We start from the raw sequence: 12,236 nt of genomic DNA on the forward strand, positions 1-12,236 counted from the left end.
AGTTAGCATTTATAAAAGTGCCTGGCACATAGTTTGGTACTGGATAAATATTTGTTGAATGAGAAAATTACTTCTATCAGCTAATACTCCCCGGCCGCAACCCTGTTATGCCTTTGGCCTACCTGTCCAGGAGAGAAAGACAGTGGCAGAATTTTTAAAAGGGATGTTCCTCATATCTTTGTCTCTATAGAGGCGTTTCATGGCCGAGGGACAGAACCTTGGAAAAGTCCGATCATAGCAATTGTGGGTGAGGCAGGAAGTCACGGGAACCCTCATTCACTGCAGCCGGGAGTTTAAATGGGTACACCCATTTTGAAAAGCAATTCAGAAATAGTTAAGCAGATGTGCAAATCCACTCTTGCATGTACGTGCTCTGGAGAAACTCTTGCCCATATGCATAGGATTGCACAGGAGGGTGGTGTTAGAGTTACTGCTGCTGTGTAGCAAACCAGACTGGTGTGTAAACGGTAACTATTTTATTATGCTCATGGATTTGGGAAGGGCACAGTGGGGACAGCCTGTCGGGGGGCTTCAGCTGAGAAGACTGGAAGGTCACAGATGGGGGCTGGAATATCTAAAGGTTTGTTCTCGGGGCGCCGGGTGGCTCAGTCGGTTAAGCATCCGACTTCGGCTCAGGTCATGATCTCGTGGTCTGTGGGTTCGAGCCCCGCGTCGGGCTCTGTGCTGACAGCTCGGAACCTGGAGCCTGTTTCAGATTCTGTGTCTCCCTCTTTCTCTGCCCCTCCCCTGTTCATGCTCTTTTTCTCTCTGTCTCAAAAATAAATAAATGTTAAAAAAAAAATTAAAGGTTTGTTCTCTCTCACGTCTGGTGAAGATGCCCGCCGTGGGCTGGGATCCCCACTGGGGCCGTTGACCAGAGCACCCATAGGTGGCCCCTCCGTGTGGCTTCCTCACGCATGGTGGCCAGAGGTTCCAGAGATGTGTGTCCCCACCAACAAGTCAGAAGCTGCGTAGTGTCACTTTCCACGCGTTTTTATTGGCTACAAATGACTCACAACCCCACCCAGCTGCAAAGAAGGGGGAAATGAAGAAAGTTCTAGAAGAGCAGGAGGATGGAAAATATTTTTGAGACCATCTTTGGAAAATGCATTCTGCCGCAGTTGTTCCTTGCACCACTGTGTGAATTGGGTCCACAGCCCCTTCCCAAATCCCTTGGGGCCAGATGTGTTTGGAAATTTTGAAAATCACAGAATTTTGAAAGATAATATGAAAATAAAAACGATAATATGAGACATACACTGAATATTTACAGAACACCTCTTGAGAGGGATGGGGGCTACTCTGTAAAGGAAGATCTACGTGTTTCCTCAGGGGAACATGCAGATATTCACAGTGAGATAAAGATTATAGACAGCTTTCTGTCTACTGAGGTCAAGTTTTGCCACTAAAGATGTTCAGGTCAGGTCAGGTCTTGCTGCGAAATAAACTACGAAAAAGCTTTTAGGTTTTAGGTTTCTTGGATTTTGAACTTTAGCTAAGAATCTATGGACCAGTAGTAGCAAAAAAGAGGAAACGACCTAAATAGACCTCATCAGGAAAAAGGACTTAAAAACAGGCCTCAATATACGGTGAAATGCTACACAGCCGTGAAAATGAATAAACTCAAGCTACATGCTTCCCTGTGGACATGTCTTATAAAAATAATGTTGAGAGAAAGCATGTTGCAGAGAAGTGTATGCGAGCAGGGGAGGGGCAGAGAGAGAGGGAGACACAGAATCCAGAGCAGGCTCCAGGCTCTGAGCTGTCAGCACAGAGCCTGACGCGGGGCTCAAACTCAGGAAACGCAAGATCGTGACCTGAACTGAAGTCGGATGCTTAACTGACTGAGCCCCCCAGGAGCCCCTTATTTCTTGATCATGATGGGGTGAGGGGAGTTTCCTCCTCACTCTGGAAGTCAGCTGGTGGGGCCTCAGCTCTGCAGAACATTGTTCATTATTACGGCAGAGGGAAAAGAGTAGCAAAGGACACTGGCTCCGTGAGCTGCTGGCAGGAAGTGATAGTCACTTCTGCTCTGAGCCTCAGTTTCTCTGAAAGGGGCTAATTAACTACTGCCTGGCTAAAGCTTACCAGGGTGAGCCACCCAGTCGATGCTCGGCCAATAGGCATCCCTGGCGACGGAAGGACTCAATGCCAGGGCTCCTTGGACGTAGAGAGCAGTTATGCACAAGTCAATGATATTTATCTGCTCACGCCTCTGGGAGTTTGACCTGAGATAGTTTGAAGTGTATGATGTTATCACACTACTGGTGACTATTGTCCGCGGATTATGCAATATCTTCCTCAGGGCGGGTTCCTGGAATCTTTTCCAGTAAAGTATGAGGGGGTAGGAGGGGCACGGTATCTTTTACTTTAGGCTGTGGAGCCTCTTCTTTATGTGTTTGCTTTGGGCAAGCCTGTTAATTAGGTGTTGACGAGCAGACATGAGGGCCAACTTGTGCTCTCTGGGATTTCTCCAGGGGCCTTCCTTTCTTTAGGTCACTCCCCTCCTCCAAAACCTTCAAGGGCTCCCTATGGCCCACAGGAAAAAGTGTGAGAATACCAACAGTGATTGAGTATTGCTACATCCAGACACTTTATAGGTACTATCTCAAATCCTCCCAGAAACCCTGGAAGAAGGAACCAGATGTGGAAATGGAGGTTCAGAGAGGTGAAAAGACTTGCCCAGATCACAGGGAGAGAACAAGGAAGAGGCAGGCCTGGCTGGCCTCCAGGTCTTTTCGATTCAATTCAGGGGCCCCTACTGAGCCATGGGGTCAAGCCACCTCCAGCCTCACCCTTCGTCTTTTCCTTGTCCTTGGACTGAGAGGTTGTTCCAATCAGGCAGGCAGCAAGCCTGTCTCAACTCCCTCTCAAACACCATCTAGAGGGGCGCCTAGATGGCTCAGTTGGCTGAGTGACCGACTTCGGCTCGGGTCATGATCTCATGGTCCGTGAGTTCGAGTCCCACATTGGGCTCTGTGATGACAGCTCGGAACCTGGAGCCTGCTTGGGATTCTGTGTCTCCCTCTCTCTCTGCCCCTCCCCCGCTCATGCTCTGTCTCTCAAAAATAAATAAAATGTTAAAAAAAAAAAGACCATCTAGAATCTCACAGAACAGCTCCCCTGACTGCTATAGCCCAAGGGTCCTATCCTTACACCTCATACCAGTTACCCACTTTCCTGTCAGTGCTGCCCCTGGGCTGCAAAAGCCCCTGGATACCTGCCCATCACGCTTAGTGCACACCTGCTATTCCTTCACCTTTCCTCCAACAATTATTGAGCACCTGCTGGATGCGGGGCACCGTGCTAGATGCAAGGATGTAGCAGAGAATGAAACAGAATCTCTGAGATCACGGAGCTTATGTTCTGACAGGGGAGACAGAAAATGATCGAACAAACACACACGTGTATAATATAATGTCGGGAATGAAAAGTACTATGAAGAGAAATAAAGCTGGGTAAGGGGAGAGAGAGTCCTGGGGTGGGGAAGAAGATATTTTAGAGGGAAGGTCTCTTAGAAGAGGTGACATTTGAGCAGAGATCAGAATGCAGTGAGCTTGTTTGAGCGGCTGAATAGGAAATTAATAATGAATGAATGCGTATTTGAGTGAGTTGGAAGCCTAACTCAGAAATGAGAAGGTTGAAACACACACACACATACACACACACGTACATGCACACACAAATACCCCGGGGGTGCCTGGGTGGCTCAGTCTGTTAAGCTTTAGAATCCTGATTTCTTGATTTTGGTTCAGGCCATGATCTCACGGTTTGTGAGATCGAGCCCCGCGTCTGGCTCAGCGCTGATGGCGCGAAGCCTGCTTGGGATTCTGTCTCCCTCTCTCTCTGCCCCTCCCCTGTGCTCTCCCTTTCTCTCTCTCAAAATAAAGAAATAAACTTAAAAAAGTGTCAAGCTCCAAAAAAAATCAAAGAAAGAAGTTGAAAAAAAAAAAACCCAATCTTTTTCAAGATCTTGTTATTTCAGATGGAGTAGTAGGGGTAGAGATTGGTCATCAGAACCTAGGCCAGGGGTAGGGAGGCTTTCCTGTCTCTTTCACAGCGGAACAGCTGAACTCCTTGCCCACCCAGGCGAGGGTGGGGGTGGATGGTAAGGGAATCCAATTGTAGAGACATTTGGTTCAAGCGGGCTGGGTCTCCAGCAGCCTTTTCCTAATTGAAGCCCATTTTGTGTCATCCAAGGGGGCTGGACCCTCTTTCTCCCTGCCGCAGCGTGGTCAGAAGTGCACAAGTCGGCCTACTCACAGGGACAGAGGCACCGAGCGCTCAGCCTCCCGGCTTTGCTCCTCCTTCTCTGTCAGCTTGACAACCTCACTTTCCTACTGCTCTGCCCTTTGAAGCGCCCTCAAGCCTTGGCTGTAAGCTGTCCCTCCCTTGCTCAGAACCAGCGGCCCACACACGCTCTGGAGGTGTGGATTTCCTCTGCTTTTTTCAGAGCTTTAAGCACCTTTTCATATGCTTATTAGCCATTTAGATACCTTCCTTTATGAAATGCCTGTTCAAGTCTTCCCCCGCCCACCCCTTATTTGGTTGTCAGTCTTGTTTCTATACGTCTGTGGGTTTTTTAAAAATTCTGGGGGCGCCTGGGTGGCTCAGTCGGTTAACTGTCCGACTTCAGCTCAGGTCATGATCTCGTGGTTTGTGAGTTCAAGCCCCGCGTCTGGCTCTGTGCTGACAGCTCAGAGCCTGGAGCCCGCTTCAGATTCTGTGTCTCCATCTCTCCCCCACTCACCCCTGCGTGTGTGTGTGTGTCTCTGAAAAAATAAATAAACATTAAAAAGTTTTTTTTAATTCTGTATATGAGTTCTTTATAAGCTATGTATTTCTGTTTCTATTTCTGGTGTCTTTTGATGAAGAGAATTTTTTATTTTAATGCAGCCTCATTTATCACAATTTTCCCTCCTGGTTGGTGTTTGTGTCCTCTGACACATTTCTGCCCACGTCAAGGACATGAAAATAGTCTTTGTTTTCATCTAAAAGCTTTTTTGTGATCGTTCACATTTAGATTTACAATCCATCTTGAATTGATTTTGTGGATAGTGTGAGGTAGGAGTGAAGAGTCTTTTTTCCCCCCATGGAAATCCAACGGGTCCAGCACTGGTTCGGTTAAACAAAACGTTGCATGGTAATATCTGGGTGTTTCCTGTACCATTTGCTCAACTTCCCTATAGGTTTAAAAATGTTTTAAATAAAATATTGGGAGAAATGGTGAAAAAAGGTACAGAGACGGTTGTAGGTAAGTAAGTACATACTATGGAAATAATTCCAAATGCGATCTGTAAGTCTTGATTTGATGCTGTTGAAAAAAAATAACAGCTATAAAAGACATTTCTTAAACAATTGGGGAAATTTGGGAAATTTGGGAATGTACTGGCTATTACAGCATATTACAGTATGATTGTTCACTTTCTTTTAAAAAATTTTAAAGTTTATTTATTTATTTTGAGAGAGAGAGAGAAAGAGAGAGAGAGCACAAGCAGGGTAGGGGCAGAGAGTGAGACAGAGAGAGAGAATCCCAAGGAGGCTCTGTGCTGACAGAGCAGAGCCCGATGCAGGCTCCAACCCTTGAACCGTGAGGTCACCACCTGAGCCAAAGGCAGATGCCCAACCGACTGAGCCACCCAGGTGCCCCGATTGTTCATTTTTTTTAATGTTTATTATTTTTGAGAGAGAGACAAAGTGAGAGTGGGGAAGGGACAGAGAGAGAGAGAGAGAGGGAGGGAGACACAGAATCCGAAGTAGGTTCCAAGCTCCGAGTTGTCAGCCCAGAGCCCTATGTGGGGCTCGAACTCACAAACTGCGAGATCATGGTGGGGCAGGGGCCGTGGTGTGGGCCAAACAAAAAGGAGTTACAGGTCAGATTATTCCAGCCAGTTTGAGATTTCTGGTCTAGGGCCTCAACTCAGCTCTCACTTACTCTGAATCACGTCCCTGTAGAGGTGGGCAACACTGGGTCCATTTTGTAGGCAATGAATAGAATCTGAGGGGTAAACGACTTGTTTATGGTCACACAGCTAGCTGAGACCAAGCCAAGATTTGAACCCAAATCCGAGTCAAAATTCCCTGCCGAGAAAAGCAGAGAAATTTTGTTGTTTAAGCTTCTTCTGCCCCATCCCATTTTCCAGGGGTGTTGGTTAGGTGAGAGCTATGTGCATTTACCACGTGCCTGGTTTGCCATGGATTACTCAAATCCTCGCAACAACTGGATGCAATTGTTACTAATAATATCCGCCATTTTACTGAGAGGCACAGAGAGGTTAAGCAACTTGCCTGAAGTCACTCAGCTAAGAATGGAAGAGATAGGAGCCATGGAACCTAGACAGTCTGGCTCTAGAGCCCTCACTTACAGGCTCAGACACTGCAAAAAGTATAAATTACCTTAGGAATAGAAAGTGGGATTATTGTTGACTCTCAAAGAATCCCTCCTGATTGCTTCTGGGATTCCAAGACAGCCTCACAGTTCCTGGGAGATGTATCTACACCAGGACCACTTTCCTCTCCAATTCAGCTGGAAGGTTCTTGAAGCCGGGCTGGTTCTTCTGACCTGGGGCTGATCTTAAAACATTCTTTTGGTTATGGTCACACACACTATCCTACGGAGTAGGATACCAACTTGCAGGGTGCGAATTAGTAGCCAGATGTAATGTTGAGGTAAGTTACCACCTAGTGGTCACAGGTCTGCCTTGGGAGACAGGTCAGTTTTGATTTGAGGCCCTATTGCAAGGCTTGGGGGAATTGCTTCCCCTAGGAGCCTCAGTTTCCTCATTTGTGTAATAGCAATTATAAGAGCACAGACTGCAGGGCTGCTGGGGCAGTTTAACGACATAAGTAAAGCCCAGCGTCTCTCAACCCAAGTCCTCACGTTGATAATTGTTATCATTACACTCCTTATGATTCTGTGGGATGTGGACCCTGCCTAGAGATCTAACCTTTATCCTGGGTTTGGATAACCTGGGGACAGAGGAGGCTTTTTGACCTCAGGGCCTTTGTGCCTGCTGTTCACCCTTTTATGTCTCATCCCATGTCACCTGGTCAATGAGGCCTTCCTTAACCACACTAGCCTGCCTCCAATACGTTCTCGTGTTTTATTCTGTTCATATCATTTATCAGTACCCGATACTATGAACTGATTTGTCTCCTTTCCTCCTCGCTTTCGAGCGTGAGTTCATGAAGACAGATTTTGTCTGTTTTGTTCTCTGTAGCATGCCCAACACCAACAACAGTGTCTGGCCTATGGCCGATGTCTGGCTTTTAATAAATGGTGAGGTGAATTAATGAATGAATGAGTGAAGGTGTATGCCGAGCCCTTATGCCTATAATCCCCGCTCCACTGTCGCAGTAGGCGACCAGCAGCGTCAGACATTGCAGACGGCCCCTTGGCTCCCGGGCTAGGGGCGCCCTTGCGCGGAGCCCACCGGCACTTGAGCGACGCTCCCCGAAAGCCTGGGCGGTGGCCGCGCCAGGAGAGGGGCTGTCGCCATTTAGCGACGTTCCCTGCGGGCCGCCGCTCCGCCGCGGGAGCCGAACCGGGGGTTCGGGCGGCGAGGGAGCGCGCGCCGGTCTTTTGCGACGGTGCCCGGCGGCGCTGGCCCCGCCCCCGGCCCGCCTCCCGCGGCCCGCCCCGCCCCGTCTCCGCCGCTGCGCTCGCTCCGGGCCGCTCAGGCCCCCGCCCGCTCTATGTGGCCCGGCCCGCGGTGGCCGGCGGCTGGGAGCGGCGAGGCGGCGGCGGCGAGCGGCGGCCCGCGAGGCCCGGGAGGTGGTGGCCGAGGCCCAGGCGGCGGCGGCAGCCCAGGAGGCGGCGGACGGGGAGCGGCGGGAGCAGGCTCGGCTGCAGAATGCGCGTCCGCCGGGGGCTGCTGCGGCTGCCGCGCCGCTCGCTGCTCGCCGCACTCTTCTTCTTCTCGCTGTCGTCCTCCCTGCTCTACTTCGTCTATGTGGCGCCCGGCATAGGTAGGAAGGAAGCCTGGGGTCCTGGGGGGGAGGCGCCGCTCCGGCCTCGGGGAGCGGGGGAGAATCTCGGGAACCCCTCGCCCCACCCTGACGGCGCGCCGACCCTCGGAAGACCCCGGCCGGAGGCCGCCCGGAGCCTGGCCGCGGAAGATTGCGGGGACCCCGACCCGACCCTCGGGAGACCCCACGCCCGGCCTTCGGGGGACGCCAGGACGTTCCCGCCCTCTGCACCCCGACGGGCCCCGGAACCCACTGCCCCCGCCTGCCTCCCGCGCACCCCCGGCCCTCCTTACTCCATCCCCTGGCGAGCCCGACGATACCTTCGCCCCCAGCCCCCGGGCCGGGACGCCCCCTTTCCCGCCCTTGCCTCCCTCGAGCCCCCCTTCCCGCCGCTCGGCTCGAGAACTCCCGCTCCTCCTCCCCCGGGGTCTCCCGAGGCCCCGGTTCCCGGCATTCCGCGGACCCCGAACCCTTTCGGCCCTCCCGCCCCTCGTCGCCGAGCCTCGGTGGTGGGGTCTCGAGGCGCCCCACCTTCCCGGTTCCCATCCATCCTTCCCCTCTCTCCTCCCGGGTGAGTCCACCGTTTCCTGCTCCCCCTCCCTACCCTTTCTTCCCTCCACTTTCCTGTTATATCCACCTCCAGGTTCTCCTCCCCAGCGCACACATTCTCCTCCTCCAAGTGGCCCCTTTCCTCTCCGGGTGGCACCCCCCCCCCCCCACCTTATGGCGGTCCACCCCCCCTCCCATTCAATCTGTTAAACCCTGAGCGTCCCACGCCTCCTCCCCATCTCCATCTCCCCACCCCCCACCCCCAAGGGCACACCCTTGTTACTCCGCCCCGTACCTCTTTTCCTTCCCCAAATTCTCCCCCCCCCCCCCTCCGGTCCTCGGCCGCAGTTTCTTCCTGAATGAAGACTTAGGAGAGGGGCTGTCTGGACCCTTCCACCCTTTTACTTCTCTCTCGTAGCCTTGAGGGTAGAAGGTGGCCCTTCAGTATCCTGTGGTGCCTGCTCAGTGGTGCCTGCTCAGGGACCGAGAGGACACGTAAATTGGCCCTAGAGGAGGAGATGTGATAAGAGCCTTGGGGGAAATGGTGCCAGGTGGGAAGGAGGAGCATGGAGAAAAAATGGAATGGGTACTCATTCTTCTGGAAGGCATGTCCTTTAAAGGCAAGACAGCCCCGGGAGAAACTGAACACTGCCCAAGCATAGACTTTGTAAGACCACAGAGCAGACAGACATAAAGGACATGAAGAAAGAGATTGGAAGGAAATACAGCATGAGGGTTAAGGTCAGAGGACACCGAGGTCAGACTCGAATTCAAATCCTTGCCCTTTATGACCTTGGGCAAGTTCCTGAGCCTCAGCTTTTCTCCTCTGTAAAATGGGAGTACTAAGCCTAGCCTCATAGGGTTTTAAGGATGGAAGTAGATAAATTCTTTTTTAAAGCACTTACGATGCACAGGGAGTTTTTGTACGTGTTTTTTTAAAAAACAGTTACATGCAACTTTGGAGAAAGAAGGGAGTAGATGGAAGGTTTAAAGAATGTATTTGACTGACAGGGTGTCACCACACGCTCCAGAGAAAACTTTAGTTCAGGGTGAAAAATGACCAGAAGATGCTGTTGGGGCTGGGGCAAGGAGAGTAGATTCTGCTATAAAAAGTCTGGGTCATTTGGATGTTAGGAAAGGGTTGATGGGTTCACTATAGGGGCATGCCCTTTAGGACTGTAGTAATGCCTAGTGCCATTCTCTGTTGACCTGTCAACACTGAACTAGCTGAATAGAGAAATTTCCAGATAGAGCAGGAGATTCTCTCCTGATTTTTTTTTTTTTTTTTTAAGAGCGTATTTCACTTGCTGGTTAATATTGCTGCTGTATACTATAAATGAAACCTGGAAAGATAGAACAGGCACCATCTGATTGTCCTAACAGTTTATGAAGTATCTTAGGGAAAAAACATCCCTCTGGGAGAGTATAGTATGTGGTCTGATGGATCAGATTAGGAGATAGGAATTTTGGCAGAATGAGAACAGGTGAGTAATTAGTGGAATTAATTGAGAAAAGAGGTCATTAGCATATTAGATATTAGACTTACTAACAATGGGTGTGAGATGATATAGATTTAGACCTAGATGTAGTCTTGCAGCCATAACCGCTTTCCGTGACAGGTTATTTCTGTTGTTTGTACATAAATCAACCATATCCAAATAGCAGAATAATCCCACTGGGATGGTGATCACCCTTGAGATTAGAAAGGTTAGAAGGCACATTCTCCAGCAGAACTCACCAACTCAGTTAGAATTCCTCAACAATAAATTTTTAGGTCAGTGGAACCCCAGTGTAAAATGATGAACATTTACCATGCTTAGATTCCTGTATCATTGAAAACTGAAAAAGATGTGGTGCACTTACATTTTCACTGGTTTTTCCTTAAATGGAAGTCTTCCAAAGGGCAGATCTTCTCAGGATTCAACTTCTGTTAGTGGAGAATGTGAACTGCACAAAAGATGTGGAATGGCTTTAGGGTTCTTGTAGGCACAGTTATAGTCAGCTGTTTGGTGGGATTTTTGGTCTTGTTTTTGTTTTTGTTTTGTTTTGTTTTCTAAATCTTGGCTTTCCTGTTAATACACTTAATTTCTCCAATGGCCAGCTTTGGACAGTGGGGTGGCAAATCTTTCCAAAGGTTAAGGCAATCTAGAGAAATAGAAGGTTTTATGGGCCTTGGGTTGTCAACACCTTAATTTGAGACAGTTATTAAAATGAGCTTAGAAAATAACATTAGGTTGAACCATATGAAATTTCTGTTTTTGCAGGTCAAAAACAGTTGTATATTGGCAGTGTGATAATAGCTTAACCTGATTCATTTCCAAATAATGACATTTCTCACTTCTGGCTTAATGGAAAGTGTTAGTGACTTACATTTCCTTCCGGGTTTAATTTTTTCCAGTCCTGCTTTTGATTTGCCTTATATACCCAGTGATCACGTTTTGCTCAAAGGCCTAAAGAGAAATCATCAGTCCAAAAAGTGTGTTACAACTATATTCAGAAATAAGTAGACTTGAATTGAAATTGAGGTAAGAGAAAATTAATGTTAGTTATAAGTATTTTAAAGTTGTTCATATATGATAGAATCCAGCCACAATTTTAGCCTGCCCACTAACTTAGTATCTTTGAGTTCTCGTGCCAGCTTTTAATATTGGTGACCTTTCGTCCGAGGGCAAAGGGCAACATCCCGGACTTGAGGGTCATCTGAAATAGGGGTAATGGCACCATTCGACTTAGAAAATTGGATGTGAGGACTGTTCCTTGCTAGATATGAGTACACTGTGCTTGTAATAAGTACAAAGAGTTCCCAGCTGCTTCAATATCCCTATCCCAGTCCAGTTAGTGATTTCAAAATATGGCTTCACTGCGTATTACATTTCTGTTATTAATTCAAGGGTAGTGTTTTATATCAGCAGGTTGAAAGTAGAAATGAAAAGGAATGGGGCAGAAAATGTGATGAAGGTGCTGGATTTGAAATGTCTGAAGCAGCAGCTGATCTGGTGATCAAAATGTGTACGAGCCTCTCTAGCCCTGCCCCAGCCACAGCCTGACGGATTCCCGTGTGTTTAATCGCTGTTTCACCCGTCCTGGTGAAATATCCCTATTCCTTTCAGAGTTCTGAAGAAAACTTTGAACTTATTTATGATCCTTTAACTTCAAGAAAAAAAAAATCTAACAGCTCAGAGTACATCTATATATTGCAGTCTGACCAGATCTTATAGAAGATAAGAGAAGTGAACTATTTATAGGTGTACATAGGAAAGGCTGATTTAAAAGCTTCTTAGTAAGTTTATGGGGCTGTTAGATGGGAAGGTTGTATAGAGGTTACTGACCTTTCAAATTGGTAAAATAGTTACTAATTTTGAGAGAGGTGCCGTGCATGGTTGGAGGTAATAATCTATGTATTGACGAAACTTTATTAATTGAGGTTCTGCCATTGAAACTAATTTTTCGTTTGTCCTTGGATTACCGAGGAGAGGAAATGGGGAACGATTTTTCCCTTTTGGCTTGCTTAGTTCCAAGAAAAGTTTGATTTTTGGTTGGCTTTTGGAAGGCAGGAACCAGTAATGCTAATCCCACCTGATTTGACCAAATGACCTTGAGCAAGTCACTTGATTCTCTCTGATCTTATACTTGACAAAACCCCAAAGTTGTCTGAAAAACCAGAACTTCATCTTAACCAACTTTTTTTTTTTTTAATTTTTTTTTTTAACGTTTATTTA

The 12,236-nt window shown here is 48.2% G+C and overlaps 1 protein-coding gene across 1 annotated transcript in view; it reads left to right on the forward strand.

Annotated features, from left to right (window-relative positions):
* The first annotated feature begins 7,687 nt into the window (after window positions 1-7,687).
* Window positions 7,688-12,236, forward strand: part of B4GALT5 (beta-1,4-galactosyltransferase 5) — a 76,178-nt gene continuing 71,629 nt past the window's right edge. Inside the window, exon 1 of the mRNA XM_019458186.2 lies at window positions 7,688-7,968. Within this exon, the coding sequence (XP_019313731.2) occupies window positions 7,854-7,968 (115 nt within the window). The 5' untranslated portion in view covers window positions 7,688-7,853. The remainder of the gene's footprint in view (window positions 7,969-12,236) is intronic.

The sequence above is a fragment of the Panthera pardus genome, unplaced genomic scaffold (assembly GCF_024362965.1).
Source record: "Panthera pardus isolate Hobbes unplaced genomic scaffold, ASM2436296v1 HiC_scaffold_25, whole genome shotgun sequence".
In the NCBI taxonomy this organism is placed as follows: domain Eukaryota; kingdom Metazoa; phylum Chordata; class Mammalia; order Carnivora; family Felidae; genus Panthera; species Panthera pardus.